General features: G+C 42.7%; 1 protein-coding gene across 2 annotated transcripts in view; it reads right to left on the bottom strand.

Moving 5' to 3' along the window:
- Positions 1-2,431: 2,431 nt before the first annotated feature.
- Positions 2,432-18,019, bottom strand: part of REPS2 (RALBP1 associated Eps domain containing 2) — a 105,041-nt gene continuing 89,453 nt past the window's right edge. The window contains exons 15-18 of one of the 2 annotated variants that reach the window (XM_082043707.1): positions 14,280-14,363; positions 11,519-11,664; positions 9,310-9,415; positions 2,432-7,207 (exon numbers count right to left, since the gene is read on the bottom strand). In XM_082043707.1, coding sequence (XP_081899833.1) covers positions 7,139-7,207; positions 9,310-9,415; positions 11,519-11,664; positions 14,280-14,363 — 405 coding nt within the window. In that variant the 3' untranslated portion in view covers positions 2,432-7,138. The remainder of the gene's footprint in view (positions 7,208-9,309; positions 9,416-11,518; positions 11,665-14,279; positions 14,364-18,019) is intronic. The other variant, XM_082043708.1, reaches the window with a different exon arrangement.

Genomic DNA, 18,019 nt, shown 5'->3' with positions numbered 1-18,019 from the left:
TTTAACATCCAAGCCAAGCCACCCAAAAGGGAGTTGCTTTTCTGTTGGTGGAGAATGGTGCCTCCCAGCACACCCTCCCTGGAGGGCTAATTGCTTTGGAACTGCACACCTCCGTCACCCAAGGTGATTACTCTGAAGGGAAATTGCTGTAAGAACTCATTAATGAAACAGGAAGCCATTATTTCTCATTGAGTCTATGGTGTTCTTTCGAAACAACACAGGGCTGGGAAACAAGACCCAGGTGAGATAATGTGCTTTTTCCTCTCAGATAAGAGCATGAAAACTGTAGTAAACAATGCACGCTTTGTATCAGTCTGCTGAACACCAGTATCACTGGCTTAATGCACCCTAAAGCTGTGACAGACAGCATGAACTACTGAATTCCTCAAGTGACCTTGGAAGGTCATGTATCAAGTGTCAGTCCTACATCCAAGCCTCCTGATAGTGAGGTGTCCAGAAGAGCTTTGTTAAGCACGTTTTTCTGTTGCGTGGGGGTGGAGCAAGGTGGTGGAGATTCTGTGACTTCCCTGTTACCTTAGAGGCAGAATTACTTTTCCCGAGTTGTGTTTTCCCTCCATTGTGATTCCACCAGAGCTCACACACAGTCTCTTCTGCTCTTCTTCCTGCTGAGCTCTGCATGCCATTTGCTGTCATGGGGCTGGACACAGCATCGCTGCTCCACTACTGCTCATCTCCACGGGGTGAGGAGGTCCTGTGGCAGAGAGACGTGCATTTGCCAGCCTTTATATCCATGTTTAATTGAAGACCACAGCAGAGTGATGAGTAAGTTCCCTACATGAACCAAGGATGGTTCAAAAAATGATATTTCTTGCGGGAGCAGCCTAGCTGAAGAAAGAATCCCCTTCTCCCTTCCTCCCTCAAAAACCAGACTAGATGCAATATATAGCCTTGGTCTTGTCAAGCCCATCACATTTCTGATGCATAAAGCATCCTCAAAATGTCCTCAGGTAAGACGTTCTTCCTAGCTCACGCTATTTAAGTTAGCAATTGATAAACATACACCAATTCAGGATTTACCTGGGAATACCACTTCAGCATTTACCAGGGGGACTACTGGGGTAACACAGCCAGGACACAGCTAACACCACTGCTCCCAGACATGTACCCAAAATGGTGGGCAATGAGGGAATACTGGGGACTTGAGAGCCTACTGCAAGCTGACCTCATGCACCCAAGTTCTCCTGCTCCAAAGTGCATTTGCCTGAGGGCACGCAGTGCTTAGGGGGCTGGCGGGGGGAGGTAAAACAGAAGGAGCAATGAGATGACCAGTAAAAAGAGCTCTGAGCCAGCTATGGGCTATGGATACCCAGGACTTTTGTTTATTCTTTCATTCATTAATTTTCCTTTATTCTGCTTTGGTACAGAAGCCACGTAAGCACCTCATCTAAGCAGGCACACTTGTGAAGCTGCACCACCTTAAAAACAGCAGGATAAAAAAGAGCTTTTAAAGCTTCTTCTATTTCTTTTTTTTCCCCCACTTCCACTAGGAACTATTTTTCTAGAGCAGGAAGATGCATCTTTTATTTTTTTTAAGAAAGATTATTGGAAACATGAATTTAAATACAGAGAGCCAATCTTGAATTGCATGAAGGCACCCCAGAGTACCATCTAATTGTAAAAACTAGGAATGGAAGAGCCATCTAAATCCATCCCGCTGCCGAGGCAGAATAGCTCCCTACAGGATATTTACAAGTTTTTAGCACCTTGGCCTCGTGCCTCATGCGCACCAGAGACATACTTTTAGGCCAATAAAACATCCCTTGTCATAGCTTAATGCTGTAAGAACGAATTTATCACTAATTATTTCCTCTTTTAAAGCCCTGCTCTTTGGATAACTGTGACATAATTCTTAAAAATCACACTAGTTAAAGAGCAGAAGTACAGCGTCCCCTCCAGCTCCCTGCCCGTGAAGACCAGCCCTTCAAATCTTTTCCTTTCCCAAGTTTGATTTCAGCTCTTGCAGTTGACGAGGGGCCAAAAACACTGATCATGGGGGTGCTGGGGGGAACAGCTCAAGTCCTCTCGCTGCTCCTGCTTGGGTACCCTCTGACCAAGGGTCTCTGCTGGAGGCTTGGAAGAGCTTTTCCATCATGGTAGTGCCATCCAGGTTAGAAAAAGTTGCACCTCTCTGGGCTTAATCATGGACCTAAGTCTGAATTCTGACAAAGCCAGGCCTGACAAAGATGAAGTTTTGACATAACTGAAGCCTAAGAAAATACGATTTCACTTTAAATAAGTCTCTGTCTCTTTGACATACACACAGTCCCAACGTAAGTGATTTCATCTTTCATAGTTGAAGGTCAGCCATTTCAACGCTGTATTTTTTCCACAGCGAGTCAGAGTTTCTGCTCTCCTGGCAGATCTGCACAATCGACATCCTAAATAAACCACAAAAGCAAGGCAATTTGAAGTTATTGGACGCTTTTATTTTAATGTAGCACCCAGCTCCATATCACATACATTTTCCAAAATTAGATGGGCATAGTATAGAACACTATACATTTTGCAACTTACCACATGGACAGTCTGCAGCTGTGAAAACAAATTACTTAAATCTGGCTATCTACTTTATAAGTTAAAATTCAAATATATAATAGCCTCAGGGTACTTTTTTTAGATTAACAATGATAATGCTTGCGATACATTTTTTTATCTAAAAAAATCAGTAACTGAGTAAAACATAATGCGTATGTTCATAGCACATTTTCATGAAGATAACTGAAAACAAGCTTCAAAATACATCATCTCTTCTCAAAGGTACTACATAATTTAAGATTTTATTTTTCCTGAAAAAATACCTTTTCTCTTTAGTCAATAAAATACATGGCTTCATGAGGGCCTCTCTTCCTTCTTTCATAACCTCATGTATTTTGTTGTCAAGGACCATGTGTGCTGGAGGCCGAAGGGCTGATGATGCTAGAAAATGGTGACCCTTCACTCCCTGGCTATCAACTTCTACAGTCTGTTTCTCCTCATCTGGAAGCTCAGCTGGGAAGAAAGCGGCTTACACACCACCAAAAGGCAATTTTCATACCTAAACACTTCCCGTGAAGGGTTCCAAGTCTCAACCATCCCTCTGGGGTCATTTTACCGTAGATATCATCACCAGCCCACACTGGTGAGCCCTGGAAGTGCCAAGCTGGGACCGTCTGGGTGAGTGACAAACAAGTTCCTCTCTCCAATCTGGATACAGAATTCCCAGCAGTAAAACTACTGCCACACATGCAAAACCAATTTGGAGATAATATTTTGTGTTAAAAAAGGGTATTCACCAAATTAGAAATAAGAGGCCTGAATTCACTAATCACTGACATTATTTGCTGTATCAGTAAAACTTTCTGGAAGAGAGAACTGAGAACTGTCTGGAAAGAGGTCACAATGCTTCCACTGCACCCTAGTATAAATTTAATAACTAAGAGAAGGACATTGATCATGGACGATTAATGTTTGTTCACAGGCAGTTTGTTTAAAGGAATGCCTCTGAAATATAAACTGTTCACCTTGCTTAATGACTGGGTCGTTATTTATATTTAAAGGCTCAAACAAAAATGGCTTCATCTACAAATGCAACCAGTCACCACAATTATAGCTGGGCATTTTTCTTCTTTTTACCACTGCATTACCATGTATTGAAGCACATATTTCATAGAAAGGTTATCAGGTGATATGGACATTAACAGATTTATAAAGAAATGAACGATCAAAAGGAAGACATGGGAGTGCACACTTAGACACGTACTGAGGAAGATCCCTACCTGCTCTGCCGAGTCCTGTTCCGCTTACAAAAATATTTAATTGTCCAAACCAGAATAGCTGCAGAAAACTGAAGACTTGGAAAGGGGCACCAGGCTCATGGTCAGCGCATCCTCTCAGATGCAAGGAAGCCCTGCTCCACCTCCCGTTCCCAGTTATCCTCTCTAGCTGGGCATGTCTTGCTTTGCATAAATACCTACAGAAACCATGAACGGAGGAGAGCAAGACTTCACATGTGGGAAGCTGCTCATGCCCTTTTGTCGGGCTATAAGCTGTGACAGGCAGGTCCTAGTTGCTCCTCTGGGCCAGGCACACCAAAGATGATGGTTTTCCTGTAGCTCAAGCAAGTGCACTGAACATTGAGCAAACTGTGTGTGAGGTCTCCTCTTCTGACCAGATGGTCTGTGTTGGGTCTAGGAGCATCTGCCATCCAAAGTTTCAGAAAGTAAAGGTTTCTGTAAGAAATTATGACTTCGCTGTACCCCCATTTTTCCAAAGGAAAAATATTTCTTGAGAAAATCCATGATACTGGATTTAGACATGAATTTCTACTAGCCAGGATCTGTTTATGGTAGCCGTGAGTGTGGCTGCCATGAAGCAACTGCCAGAAGCACTGTCTACAGCTTGGTGATGCCTTCTCTGCCCCTCAAAATGCTAACAGCATCGCAAAACCAGAGACAACTTTTCATTTTGCATGGGCCACCATGAATGCTTAAGTACCAAGACACACAGAAGAATAACTTCCGGCATCTTACATATAACACACTGACATTTGTCCTTGAATATTTTGCTTTACTCTCTATGTAGTGTATCATCACCATCATAGCCAACATTTCACCAAACAGAATACAAATCAACTCACACTCTGGGTCTTGAAGCTTAAGTGGGGCATTCGACTGCACCCTTAAAAATGCAAGGATGGTTACATTTTTATTAAGTCTTGTGGTAGAGTAATAACTGCATAAATATTCCATTGCTGGCTAACCCAAGCATCCCAACTTCAAGCAAATGAAAAAAAAAAATCCCTGTATGTTAGAAGGGAGATATCTGAAAAAGACATATAAAACAGACTTTTCCACTCTTCCTTTGAACAGCATCTACTCCATGAATAACCCAAGTGAAATAAATGGGGGACTATTCTAGATGAAGCTCCTATCAAACATGGAAAAGTCCTCCACTGCCTTAAAAATGTAATGTGCACACTTCTTTGTAATCATTGAAAAGCTTTCCTTAAAAAATCCCCCATAAAATAACAAAATGTGACATACAATTATTTCATATCAAATAGTAGGGGCTTATTAACCAAATGACAATGTAAGAACTAAAAAGCAAATGAAGAGTGAGCACTTAATCTCATTAAAATCTCAAGAATGACTCTGTGTTATGAACATACGAAATAAATGATGATACTTCTGGAAAGTGCCACTGTTTGCAGCTTTCCAGAAAAGTTTACAGTTCTCATATTTTGTCACTGACCAGGAATGACCATCTGGCCCCAGCTCCGCAAAGAAGTCTCAAATGCAGAGAAACAGTTGTTGCTTGTTGACATTGCAATGTTTAGTTGAATCAAAACCACTGGGTTAGAAAAACAGATATTCAGTAACAACTCTGCAAATGTTTATTTTCACCTTCAGACTTCTGGATCCATGTCCCACATCCATATCCCTTTCAGCAAAAGTAGGTTGTTTCCTTGTCACTTCAAACATTCCCACTGATGTCTGTCTTATCTCTCAACAAGACGCTTGGCTGCTTTGGTGTCCTCTGATATCCCAGCGCAGCTGTTCCACAGGACGCCCCACAGGGAGGCCGCCCAGCTGCTTCAAACCTGTTTCTCCTTCCTCTCAGCCCTAGGGCCACCCTACAGCTACAGAGAGAAAGCATCACACCAACAAAAAACTGCTGCAGTGTTTCTGCAAGGCAAAGGCGTACACTAAAGTAAGGCTGGTGAACAACAGGATATGAAACACGAGCAGTGTCACGTTTAAGGTGGACAACAGGTAGGTGCTGTTCCTTTGCAGTGAAGCACGTATCATATCCATGGAGAGAGCAGGGCTGACCTTATGGCTGAAGTTGCCCAATACAAGAGTATTGGCTCAAGAAATAAAGCCACATTAGTTAGTCAGCTTTGAATGCAACAACTGAGATGGAAGCTAATGACCACTGCATCCATGGAAAAAATTACCATGGAATTCAGTTGGCCTTGGATCACACACAGCTAAAAAAATTGATCTTTGCTTCTTCATTTAGAAACTAGATGGGCATTAGCAGCTCCATCCTATCAGCAGTATCTCCAGCAAGGTACAAAGGAACCTTAGCAAAAGCCTGTTGTAGAGGGCAATTACTTCCACCACACATTTTATAACCTCATATATAGCACTTTTGGTGTCTTTCTTCTTTTGCAAATACAGTTCTTGTACACATCCTTAGAACAAATCAGCAGCTATTAAAACAACAAAGCAGACTAATAAAAATGCACATAGAACAGCTTTTATAAAAATGCCCAAAATGCATTTTTAATCTCTTGTTAGAAATACACTGTTGGTTAAAAAAAAAACCCAAACAAACAAACAAACAAAAGCTACAAAACCAGTGATCTCAAACATGCTGAAAGTATGCAGAAGCACTGGCAGTTGCAAGCAAGTGATCACACACTGGTGATAGGAAACAGTTATAGCTCAAAAAACATATATTTTTTTTTTGTAGTTTCCAAAATAATTAAATTTTAGTATTTTTACTGTTCTCTCATATGATTTGAACTTATAAAATACCAGTTCTCTAACATTAAAATACATCTGTGATTGCATAATAAACACTGCTAAGGGTTTATCTGACATGTGATTGCAGATAAAGACAGTATTTCTAGCAAGTTTTATCCCTGTAGTACATTAAACCCACAGATACTCTACCATGATACAATCCTACAGGAATCAGTAACATCCAGAAGCCCATCTCAGATGATGAGTTTTAAATTTAAGCAAGAATTCAGGAATGCTGTACCTCTTAACGATAGGGGCAGGAGGTGCTGCCAAAACGTCTATAAATCAGGAATTCTTCACATAAATAAAATACTACAAGGTTATACATTTCAGTGATAAACTGCATTTACACATTAGGCTGGGAAGAGGGAGGAAAGAAGGCAAAGCAACCCCCTCTGCTTAGAAATATCCAGCAGTCAGATTTTTGTTTTCTATACCTTTTTGACCTACAAAGGCAAATGTGCACAGCAGGGTGAAGGGAGACCTGACAAGCTGGTCCTTCCCAGTGCCTCCACCACAGTGGAAACCCTGCCCAGACGGGGTCCTCTCCTCAGCAAGGCTGTCGGGACGCATACTCCGTTCTTGCCACTGCACGGCGGTGCGGGTGGTCACAAGACGGTGACGGGACGTAGCTGCTCCAGCTGCGTTTCCAAGGCAATTCGCTCCTTGTGAACCTCCTGCAGGAGGGAGAGAGAGGTACTAGAACTTTTGGGGTACTTGCTTGTACCACCCTGCTCCGGTGAAGAGCAGTCAGGCAAACCACTAGCATTGGCTGGAGGCTCGGGGCTCTGCTGTTTAAGTAACTCTCCTTGTGGTCTCAAACCACCGTACACCAGTGTCACACAACCACCTCACACAGCCAACCACTGTCTCCTCCTTAGAGTGGGGGAACATGGGGGCTCAGTCATAGAATCATGGAATCATAGAATGTCCTGAGTTGGAAGGGATCCACAAGGATCCTCGAATCCAACTCCTGTCCCTGCATATGACAATCCCACAGTTCACACCATGTGTCTGGGGGCATTGTCCAGTCTCTTCTTGAACACTGCCAGGCTTGGGGCCGTGACACCTCCCTGGGGAGCCTGTTCCAGTGCTCCACCACCCTCCGGGGGAAGAACCTTTTCCTCATGTCCAACCTAAACCTCCCCTGGCACATCTTCCTGCCATTCCCTCGGGTTCTACCATTGGTCACCAGAGAGATCGGTGCCTACTCATCACTTGCTTGAGTGACTACAGTAAGGAGCACTCGTCTGCTGGGCAGTGGAATTGTTTGGGATGCAGCGACACTGGCTGCAGGCTGGCAATTTTACCAAAGAAAATGAGGTTATTTTGAAATCACATTTCCCTCAAAACGGCTTTTTGAGAATTTTTGGTTCACACAACCAGCCTCTTTCCTGTTGGAAATGAACAAGACTTCGCCTCTCTATGACAAACGACACAGGCTCTGCAAATCCACCTCTTTGGCAGCTGCATCAGGAAGATCATCAGTCTCAGTCAGAAACTAATTGTGAAGGCTTGGGGATCAGCAATTTTGGGAAAGCCTCTCCTGACCTTGAGGCTGCCCCTACGCTGAGGGGCACCCAGCTCTCACTGACCTCCCATCAAAGTGCTCCCCAGCCTGTGTGGGAGCCGGGTTGACCTGTGACTCCTCCAGGCTCTGGTACCCCATTTAGGCAGGCTCACAGCCCCAGCCTGGGAGTGCACCTGAATGCTCCCTGTGTCTGAGGGGCACCCGTCAAGTCTTCTGGTCCCTATAAAAATACCAAAGCCCTGCTCCATCAGAAAGCTTCCAGCCAGCAAACTGACTTGAAAAACAAGTTGGGTTTTCTGCTCCTATGTGAACCCAGGCAAATCCCTCTGTCTTTACGTGCTTCCTTCACCCTACTGTAAAATACAGATAACAGCATTGGCCTGTTTTATGAAGGCCGGGGGGTTCAAGCATGCTGAAGATAGTGCATGGAAGCAGATAAGACCTGAGCCAAGGAATGATGGCAATGTGCTGTCATTAAAAGCTTTCATCTCTGTGCTTACTTCAATCATTGTCCTGTATTTGGCTATGCTTTCAGTACAGAGCATTCACCCTGTATCAGTCTGGGGAGATCCTTGAAAGCCCATCAAGAAATTATGTTAAAGCAAAGTTGAACATGGAATCAAGCTTTCACCTTGACTGAAGAGAAAGTGTAACTGGGGATTCATCTCCATCTCCATAAGCATGTTCATAATAAGCAAGGAAAAAAAAAGCCGTAGTAGATGAAAAACTAAAGACTGTACTAGCTTTGGACTGAGAAAACAGAAGAACCCTAGTTGATATTTATAAGAAAACAGCTTCTTGAGTATATGTTAAAAGACAAGTCAGCAGACATTAAAAACCAGTGCTAGATGTTCACATAAAACATGTTTTAGCCAGTCCATGTATTCCAAATGCCTGACTCCAGGAGACAGTCATGTAGCACAACTGACCAGAAGACAAGAAATCTGCACTTGAATTGCTCTTGTGCACTAGGTGACAACATCACAGTATCAAACTTTTCAGAAAGACAAAGTTCACCCTTCAAACACACTCTAACTGCTACTAGAGCTTTAGGCTATGTTTAGGAAATGTTATAACATTTCCTTGAAAGCCTCATCCTACCCACACATACAGTACAGTTACTCCCTTCCAGAAAGCAGGAAATAACGCAGTAGGTTGCATTTGAGAGGATGAACAAGATTCTCTGCTGGAGGTGACACATAACTGATTGCAGGGAGCTTTGTCACTGATTTTCAATGCATTCCTTACCTTCAGCTGCTGCTGGAGCTCACTGTTCAACCTGGCAAGCACAGCATTGGCTTCTTTGTTTTTTCGTATAGCAGTCTGAATAGCCCTTTTCTGCTTGGAAGACTGTCTGCCAGACAGATAAATACAAAACATTTCAATTAAGAGCCCCAAGACTAGCTGATGCCAGAAGACCAACCATCCATTTTGCATGTCTGCACCCTATACACACAGGACTACACTTCAAAGACAAGGTACAAACTACATATTCAAGAGAAGAAAAATGTAACACTGAAATGAGATGTCCAAATCAGGTAGACTATTTGAAAGTAAAACAGTCACACTTGTTAACCTGAATGACAGAAACATTTTAGGCTGTCTCAATTATTTCAAAATCGCTGCATTCTGATTCAGCTTAAGAATAATCCCTACATAGCTGTACTTATTAAAACATCTTTGCTTCAGCTGTTTTCAGACATTTGCAGAGTTTAAAGGTTCAGGAATGGTTAACAGAAAATACAAAAATTATTCTATGCAGAAAAAAAGGACATCTGCATGAAAATACTATCTCAGATTTTTTTGGGGGCACTGCTGTTTGTGGTGTTTCTTTACTTCAAAAATTAATCTTTCGTTCAAAGCAGTCATTTCCATCGAAACCACCTAATGTCACAAATAGGAACAGGGAGATGGCTTATGGATCTTCCTCATCTCTTGTGCTGCTTAAAGAAAAAACTCCTCTCTTTATTATTACTAGTAGTAGTATTACTCTATAGCCCATGGTAACTGATTTGGAGGAAATTACAGTTAAGCAGACAGATACAAAGAGAGACAGCTCTGTTCATAAGGACCAACCTATTCCAAGAAACAGAGGTAATAACAGGAAAAAAGAAAGAAAACAAAGAAAATACTGGCTGAACAACCAAACCCTTTTCCAAACAGATTATTTTAAAGTTTTACATGAGGCATCAAGAGCTCTTTAATGACAAATTTGATGCAAAACAGATGCCCTATTTAAATAAGGTCCATAGCGGTACACAGTCCCCATTAGCTCTCTTCTCTTAGCAGAGCTGACAGTGCTGATCTTCACAACAGAATCTGTCTTGCAGCACAGGCGGGTCTTTATGCTGTTATCTTCCAGTGAACTGTCAGTTTTCTGCTTCATGATTTTCCTTCAAACTACTCTCCATAGGCTATAAAGTAATAATGGTAGGAAAAAAAAATAAAAACAGGGAGATATACCTCTGTGGTCATTTAAACATTTTAGGAAAGATACAGACAAGAGAGGATTAAGTCGAGACGCTAACAAATGCTGTTATCTTTCTTTGAACCACTACGGAATATGCGCTCCCACAGCACAAAATAGCACTTTACAGGCATCCTAGGAGTCTTATTACTTATTCTAATCTCCAATCATGCAGCACAGATTCAGTTTATTGATAAACAGTTTGCCAAGAACCACTCAACTGATTTGGACAGCTCAGTTTTGATTCAGACTGAACCAGCTGTCTTTGCAAGGCTTCGGGAGACAGCGGGCTATAATATTTGCACACTGCTTCAGTTGAGGGAGATGTATAGATCCAATAGGGCTTCAAGTGCCTTCATTTACTGTTTGTACAGTCCCTTCTCCACTGCTATTAAATAAATATATAGTGAAATCCCTACAAGTCTTTCTTGCTGACAGCTTCAACAGCTATATTTATGAGACTAAACAACACATGCTGGGTTTGGCAATTATCAGATTATCGCAAGTGGTCTATGGCTCAGCTCATACCAGTGGCGAGCTCCTTTCTAACCTGCCTTGCCACAAAGAAATATCACAAGGATATGACCAACACCAAGCATTTCACAACTCAACTGCCTGGGCATTTATCTAGTCATACCTGCCCACATGAACGAGCAAAATTCCAGAAGACGCGTGCAAGGCAAAAACGCACACAGAGCTAAAAGGAGTTGTGTTAGAGATGCTGGTTGAACAGCTAGGCTTGCTCTTCAGACACGTCTACCAGATACAGAGTAGGACACCTTTGAAGAGGCTATCAATCAAACATTAGCAACTTATACAGTCACTACTGACTTAGTTTGCATTTAAGACAACAGATGTAGATTTCGGAGACCCATTATCTTGTGAAACACTCACAAAACCAAGACTATTAAGCACAATATTACGCAAAGAGCAAACCCTGCCACATCAGATCTCAGGCTGCAGTTTAGCATGTTTGGCACAGGTCTTTACTTTTGGACTGGGAGATGAGGCTTGACGGCTGACAGAGAAGAAGTCACACTTATAGTGGGAGAAAGCTCAGGGGTCTCCAAGCCCTGTGTCTCTGTCCGGAGCTTCCTGCGGGCAGGTTTGGAGGGCGGCTGAGCAATAACAACCTCCTGCAAGGGAAAAACACAGTAACGTTAAGTCAGGCCATGTGTGTCCTGTCATGAGGCCAGGGAATGCTTGTGACATCGAAATTGCTGACAGCTGGCCTAAGATTTCATAATTTAAAGAGGTACAGAGCCTAATTCAAATTTGGTAATAGCCTCTCGGGTTTCTGCCTTTGATAAAAGGAACAACTCCTGCAATCCCTTAACGAATGAAATTATTATACTGGTGTTTTGTCTTCATCTGGATGACAGGCTCTGCAGAACTGGATTGTGTTTGAGGAGGTAGGGGTATAAATACATATACTAGCCCCTAGCTGACCCAAATGCATGAAAATGAAAACAAGATTTATTTCTAATTATGCTCAGTTGGTAGAATCAATCATCAATCACTTGTATCCCAACTTACTACCTCACCCATCTGGCATGGAGTATCTCCCTTCTCCCTCCTCTCTTACATGAAACAACACTTAAAATAGCTTAGAAATACAAATGTATACAATCATCCATCTAAAATTAACATGTTGGAAGTGTAGGAGGCCAGTTATTTCTCTTGGTAACTTACAAAGAAATAATCTGTTTCACAGGTAAAACAGAGTCTTGGATTTTTCTTACTTCAGTGGTAAGAAGTGTTTTCATTATTTTAAATTAAGACATCCTTTCTTCTGCAATGAGAACTAGTTTTAATGCTTTGTATCTATTTTAAATCTGAAATATAAATATATCCTTTTCAGTGTATTTTATTGTTAGATCTCTTTTATAAGGGATATAACTATTATTGTTCCACTTCATGAATGAGAAAACTAAGATTCAAAACGATGAAGTGACTTGACAAAGGTTATACGTTTAGTGTCGCAGTCAAGACCAGAGATGAAATTTTATTATCAATTGCACAGTGCACATCTTATTGGGCCACACTGTGTTCCTTACTATGTTTTGGCCAAATGTTAATAAAATAAGAAGAAAATTCCAATGAGGAAGCTTTTAATGACCCAGCAATCACGAAGGAAAAAGCCCAATGCTGTAGTAAGCAGCCTGACAATCAATAATTAGTATTAGACGGATTACAATTATTAGAGGAATTAGAATTGTAAGGAAACAAGGGTTTCAATGTTAAAAAACAGTTCTGTGATTACCGAAAAAAAAAAAAAAAATGAGATATTTTGATCAGGATATCTGCACATCAGCACTGCACAGATCAGAGGTAATACCCTGCTCTGAAATCCCACACATATGTGCAGCTTCATGCAAACACACAATATACAGCAAGTGAGGACCTTGCGTATGCCTTCTACAACCACGCACGGGTGGGATGCCAAATGCACAATCCCAGTCTACCTTGAAATGCCAAGACCCTACCCAATCCACAGAATAAATTCCTCTTCTGTTTCAAATGCAATACTGGAAGAAAAGATCCAACACCTAAAAGTAGAGCCCTCCACAGGGCTCTTTGGCTGACTGCTGCTGCACCAGCCCTTGGAAGGTGGGTCAGCCCCACGCCATCAACCTGCATCCTTCATCCCACAGCCTGGACTCCTCTGTATTTTAGGGAGGCAGGTGGGACAACGGCAAGCATGAAGTAGGTGGACCACCAGGATTTCACTTCCCCAGCAGGGCCGCAAAGCAGAGCAATGAAGCGGCAGAGCCAGGCTAGTTGCAGCATGCGGTGAGCACAAGCAGGGCAAGGACGCTGCCTGAAAAGCCCTATCACGTATAGGAAATCACGCCAGGGCATTTGTCTGTGCTCTCTGTTATGGTAAGAAGTGTGGTGATGCTCCCTGGGCAAGGTATGTACTACATACAGCACCTGCCAACAGTTCTTGGTTGGGCTGAACAAAGGTCTTGCGGGTAGTTCCTGGCTGCAGAAGGTGCTGGAGGCAGGAGGATCTGTATTTGCCCTCTATCAAAACTGTTCTGGTTGAGGCTGGTGGAAGGATCACAGAATGGCTGGGGTTGGAAGGGACCTCTGGAGATCAACTAATACAATCCACCTGCTAAAGCAGGTTCACCTGGAGGTAGTGGGAGTGTGACAGGAGTAAGAAAAGGCTCACAGCCACTGCTAAGGCCACTCCACCCCTAAGCAAGACCCTGAGAAGAGTGTCACTGCAATACCAGTGTTTAGTTTATACAAATTATATGTTCATACAAAAACATGTAAGCAACTGCATACCTTGTGCAAATCTCTTCCAGTCTAAGTACATTCAGTAGCAGATTCTGACCTCCAGCTAACAGGTGTGTTTACATCAACACTGAATCCTCAGTAACTGGAAGCCAAGAGTGCGTCACAATTTGGAAGAATTACAGAGAGACAGGGGTCAAGTATAAGCAAAGTCTCTTTTGTCTCCCCTAAGGCTCCACAAGCCCCTATTGATTTGAAACAAATGGCGAGCTGCCTCTCTTAGTACACACACATCGACGCACGTGCGTTAAGAGCTTTCTTAATGATTTATCTGAGCTGACGTCACACGCAATGCCAGTTCTCTCCAGCGTCTTGACCTCCAGAGAAGGTAAACATGTAAAAACATAACCCTAAACCTCCATTTAATTGCTTTCATACTTAAAACAATCACATTTGTTGATGAAGGCAAATAACTCCACAATTGTACAATCTGTGTGGGTCTCACCTTTTTTGCTGAACTGTTTTCTTCTGCCTGTGACGGGGATCTATTCATCTGAGGATGTAATTCAACCTCAGATACTTGCTCTGTCTGCAACAACAAATCAGTCATTGCTACACCCAGAAAATGACTAGCAGTCACATACAATAAAGTCAATGAAAGGAAATGTTATACACAAAAGAAAAGTTACTTTAACAATTCAACAGTAGGGGAAATGGAGATCTACGATGACAGCTGAATGGATGACATATGTCTTTTGCAGATTTTTAATGAAACAGGTTTTTTGCATTTTATTGTGTTGAGGAAACACGAGCAAAGTTTTCCTGGGAAGTGTTGGGAATCATATCTCTGAATGTAAGTGACCTAGTACTCACAATTTCTTCTAGAGTTACCTCTAAACACTCAGAGTAAAACTAAGGGGGGTGGATAAAAGCTAGAAACATCTTGGTTGCACCCTGTCACATTTTTATTGCCTGAAACTGATAAAAATTCACCAGAGTAAGCCTCTGTCTCTGAAGTCTGCAAAGTTGGAGTGAGAAAGTCTGAATTATACCAAAAATTCCAGCAAAGTTAATAAAAAGAAAGTGACACAAGAAGCCAAATAAATCTTCTTCCCTCCTCCCTTCTCACATTTCAAACAGAAACCGAGCTGCACACTCACCACACAGGTCTATGCTTTAGCAAAACAAAACACCCTCCCTCCAGCATATCTGACAATTAAAACAGTGGGTTAATCCCTTGCTTCGGCTCTCCCAAAATCATAGAATCCTAGAACAGCTTGGGTTGGAAGGCACATTCAAAGCTCATCTAGTCCAACCCCCTGCAATGAGCAGGGACATCTTCAACTAGATCAGGTTGCTCAGAGCCCCATCCAGCCTGGCCTGGAATGTCTCCAGGGATGGGGCATCTACCACCTCTTTGGGCAACCTGGGCCCGTGTTTCACCACCCTCATCCTAAAATATTTCTTCCTCATGTCTGGCCTGAATCTCCCCTCCTTTAGTTTAAAACCATTACCCCTTGTTTTGTTGCAACAGGCCCTGCTAAGTAGTCTGTCCCCGTCTTTCTTATAGGCCCCCTTTTGGTACTGGAAGGCTGCTGAAAGGTCTCCTCGGAGCCTTGTTTTCTTCAGGCTGAACAATCTGAGCTCTCTCAGCCTGTCCTCATAGGAGGAACATCTTTTGAGCTGCTTCACCAGGACAGGGTACAGCACATCAGCAAAGGGAGGGCAGCAGCATTGGAGCTGCTTGTCTGTGGGCACACTGACAGCAAACATGGTATAAAACACAGTGCGGCTATTTTCTGTCCAGAAGGTACGGGCTGGCTCTCCAAGGTGAGGGAAGCAGACAGGAGCAGGAGACTGAGGGCACTTGGCATGGGCAGATGTCCTCTTCTACTCTTTCCCAACTTCTGCCAAGTCAGAGACAGACTGACAACTGTCCCCAGGCAGGAGAGGCAACCTGCTATCCTGCTCCCTGCTCAAAAAAGGCTCCTTTCTACACAGGTCAAAGCTGGCATTCAAAACCAAGTTCAAAGCAGACGTTAAAGTGGCCAGGATTTTAGCCATAATAATAATAATAACAACCTGTCGCACACTGAAGAACCTAATTCGCTGTTGCCAAGAGGTTTCTGCATAGACCCATCAAGCTCTGTAGCAGTCACAAGTTTCTCAGTGCTTAACTGTAAGTTAAATAAAAATGACAGCATGCACAGAATTTGTTATACTTAAAAAGGAGGGACTTCTATCATACCAGTTCAATTTCTTCCATACTGCACACAATAAGAGCTGTACAGAAAGCTGCAAAGGAAAAGCAGCTGCCATGTTACTGCTGTTCTCCAACTGTACGGTGTCAAACATGCACAGAGGAGGGAGAATTTTTTAAAAATGCATGTGAAATTCCTCTGGAGAGGAGGAAAAGACAAACCCACCCTGTAATTTTCCAGTATTATTTTAATATTGACATCTTAAATATTCAGATTTTAATAACTATTGGATACTAACATTTCAATTCTGGAAAGCTTTTCATGGGCTGAAGAGCTTCTTCTATAATGGTAGATTTCTGGCACAAATAAGAGAATGAAATGGAAAAAGCAAACTTTTTTCCTGTTTACAAAAAGCAAAGACCTTTAAAAGTGCATTTAATCCAACAGAGAGTTCCTTTATTAGCAAGCTGAATAGCCTAGAACCTGATTCCTACAACCACTTTTAAAATATTTGGTAAAAATGAGGGCTCTAAGCACTGGTGGTAGTAACCTGGCAAAGTCCACAAGGCTTTCATGAATGATTTGGGGATAGCAAAGCTCAAATACCCAGAGCCACATGAAAAATTTGGGCCCAAACCACATCTTTGACAAATCATTCACTGAGGGACAGCAAGAGCAAACACAGTCTTTCAGAGAGCCACATAACACACATGCTACAAACTCCTTATGGTATAGCTTTGCTGCACAACACAGAGCAATGACAGAAGCATGTGAGAGTCAGCTGTCAACGACCTTTCTAGGACAGGGAGCACTAGATGCCCCCCTACCTTGGCCAGGCAGACACCTTCTGGTGCTCACATGCTTGTTGGAGTTTAGACTAAACCTTACATCAAAAGGAATGATACAGTAACTTATTCCACAGAACAAAAAAGAACTGAGACCAACCCCATGTTATTTGTGCATAGATAAATCACAGCTTTTCAAGAACCAATGTGTTCAAACAGCGCAGAAGTAACTAAATAGAGCAGTACTCTGCAAGGTCAATTGCAAATAAGCAGGAAAATTGAAATCACAGTAAGATAAAGAACCTGGAGAAGAAGGGAAAAAAAAACCAAAACACCAAACTTTTGCAGATATCCCCCCACCCTTTTTTTTTTAATGGTCTCATTGCAGGAGAATACTGTTTTAAACTGAAAAGGGAAGAAAAGGGTAAACTTGTGTTCTGGTGGAAGCAAATATAAACTGGACTGCTGATGCCAAAAAGGGTAAGATTTCAAAATTTCCAACAGTTTGGTATCGCAGCTCCTCCTGAGGTGAGATGCATTTATTTTTTTTACTAGCTGAGTGCTGTGATGTGGCTGTCAGCCCAACAGCTGTGGCAGCCACTGGGCTGCAGGGCTGTGGTACCCACTGGCTGAAGTTCGGCTGCTGGGACCTGAGAACGGCAAAGTTCCGCAACATGGCGGTAAAAATAAATAAATGGTTACATTTGACCAAGAAAGGAAAAAAAAGGAAAAAAGAAAGAAAAAAAAAAAAAAAAAGGAAAAAAACTAGTCCTGGTGATGCAGCTCATGCATAATGAATAATACCAAGTGACTGCCGCGTCCCTGAAGTGCCACCTAGTGGCATGTGGGACAGGCCTTCTCGGAGTGATTTGCTTAGAGGAGGGCACCAAAAACCAGCTGTCTGCACTACTCACAGGCTGCAGACGGAGCCGGCACCCTGGGGTAGGCAGACAGGCTGGGCACGGTGAGCCCCCATCGGCTTTTCGGGGAGTCTCAACTCCTTCATGCAGAAGCCGGGTCTACACGTTAACGCTCTGCTGGCAGAGCTACAAGCTCACCGCTACAAAAGATCTCCATTCCTCAGAGCCATGTGCCTCTGACACAAGTGCCCAAGCGTAATAAAATCGTCATGCTGTTGCAGGGGATTTTGTTCAGGGATCAAGAGCATTTAACTCAGGCAAAGATCTTTTGTGGAACTGCAACATGCATCAGTGCAAAGGTTTGCTGATTCAGCTAGCCCAACAAAGTCCTCTAGGCAA

This window comes from Streptopelia decaocto (genome assembly GCF_964273445.1).
Source record: "Streptopelia decaocto genome assembly, chromosome: 1".
In the NCBI taxonomy this organism is placed as follows: domain Eukaryota; kingdom Metazoa; phylum Chordata; class Aves; order Columbiformes; family Columbidae; genus Streptopelia; species Streptopelia decaocto.
This window is presented reverse-complemented; position numbering and strand designations above follow the sequence as displayed.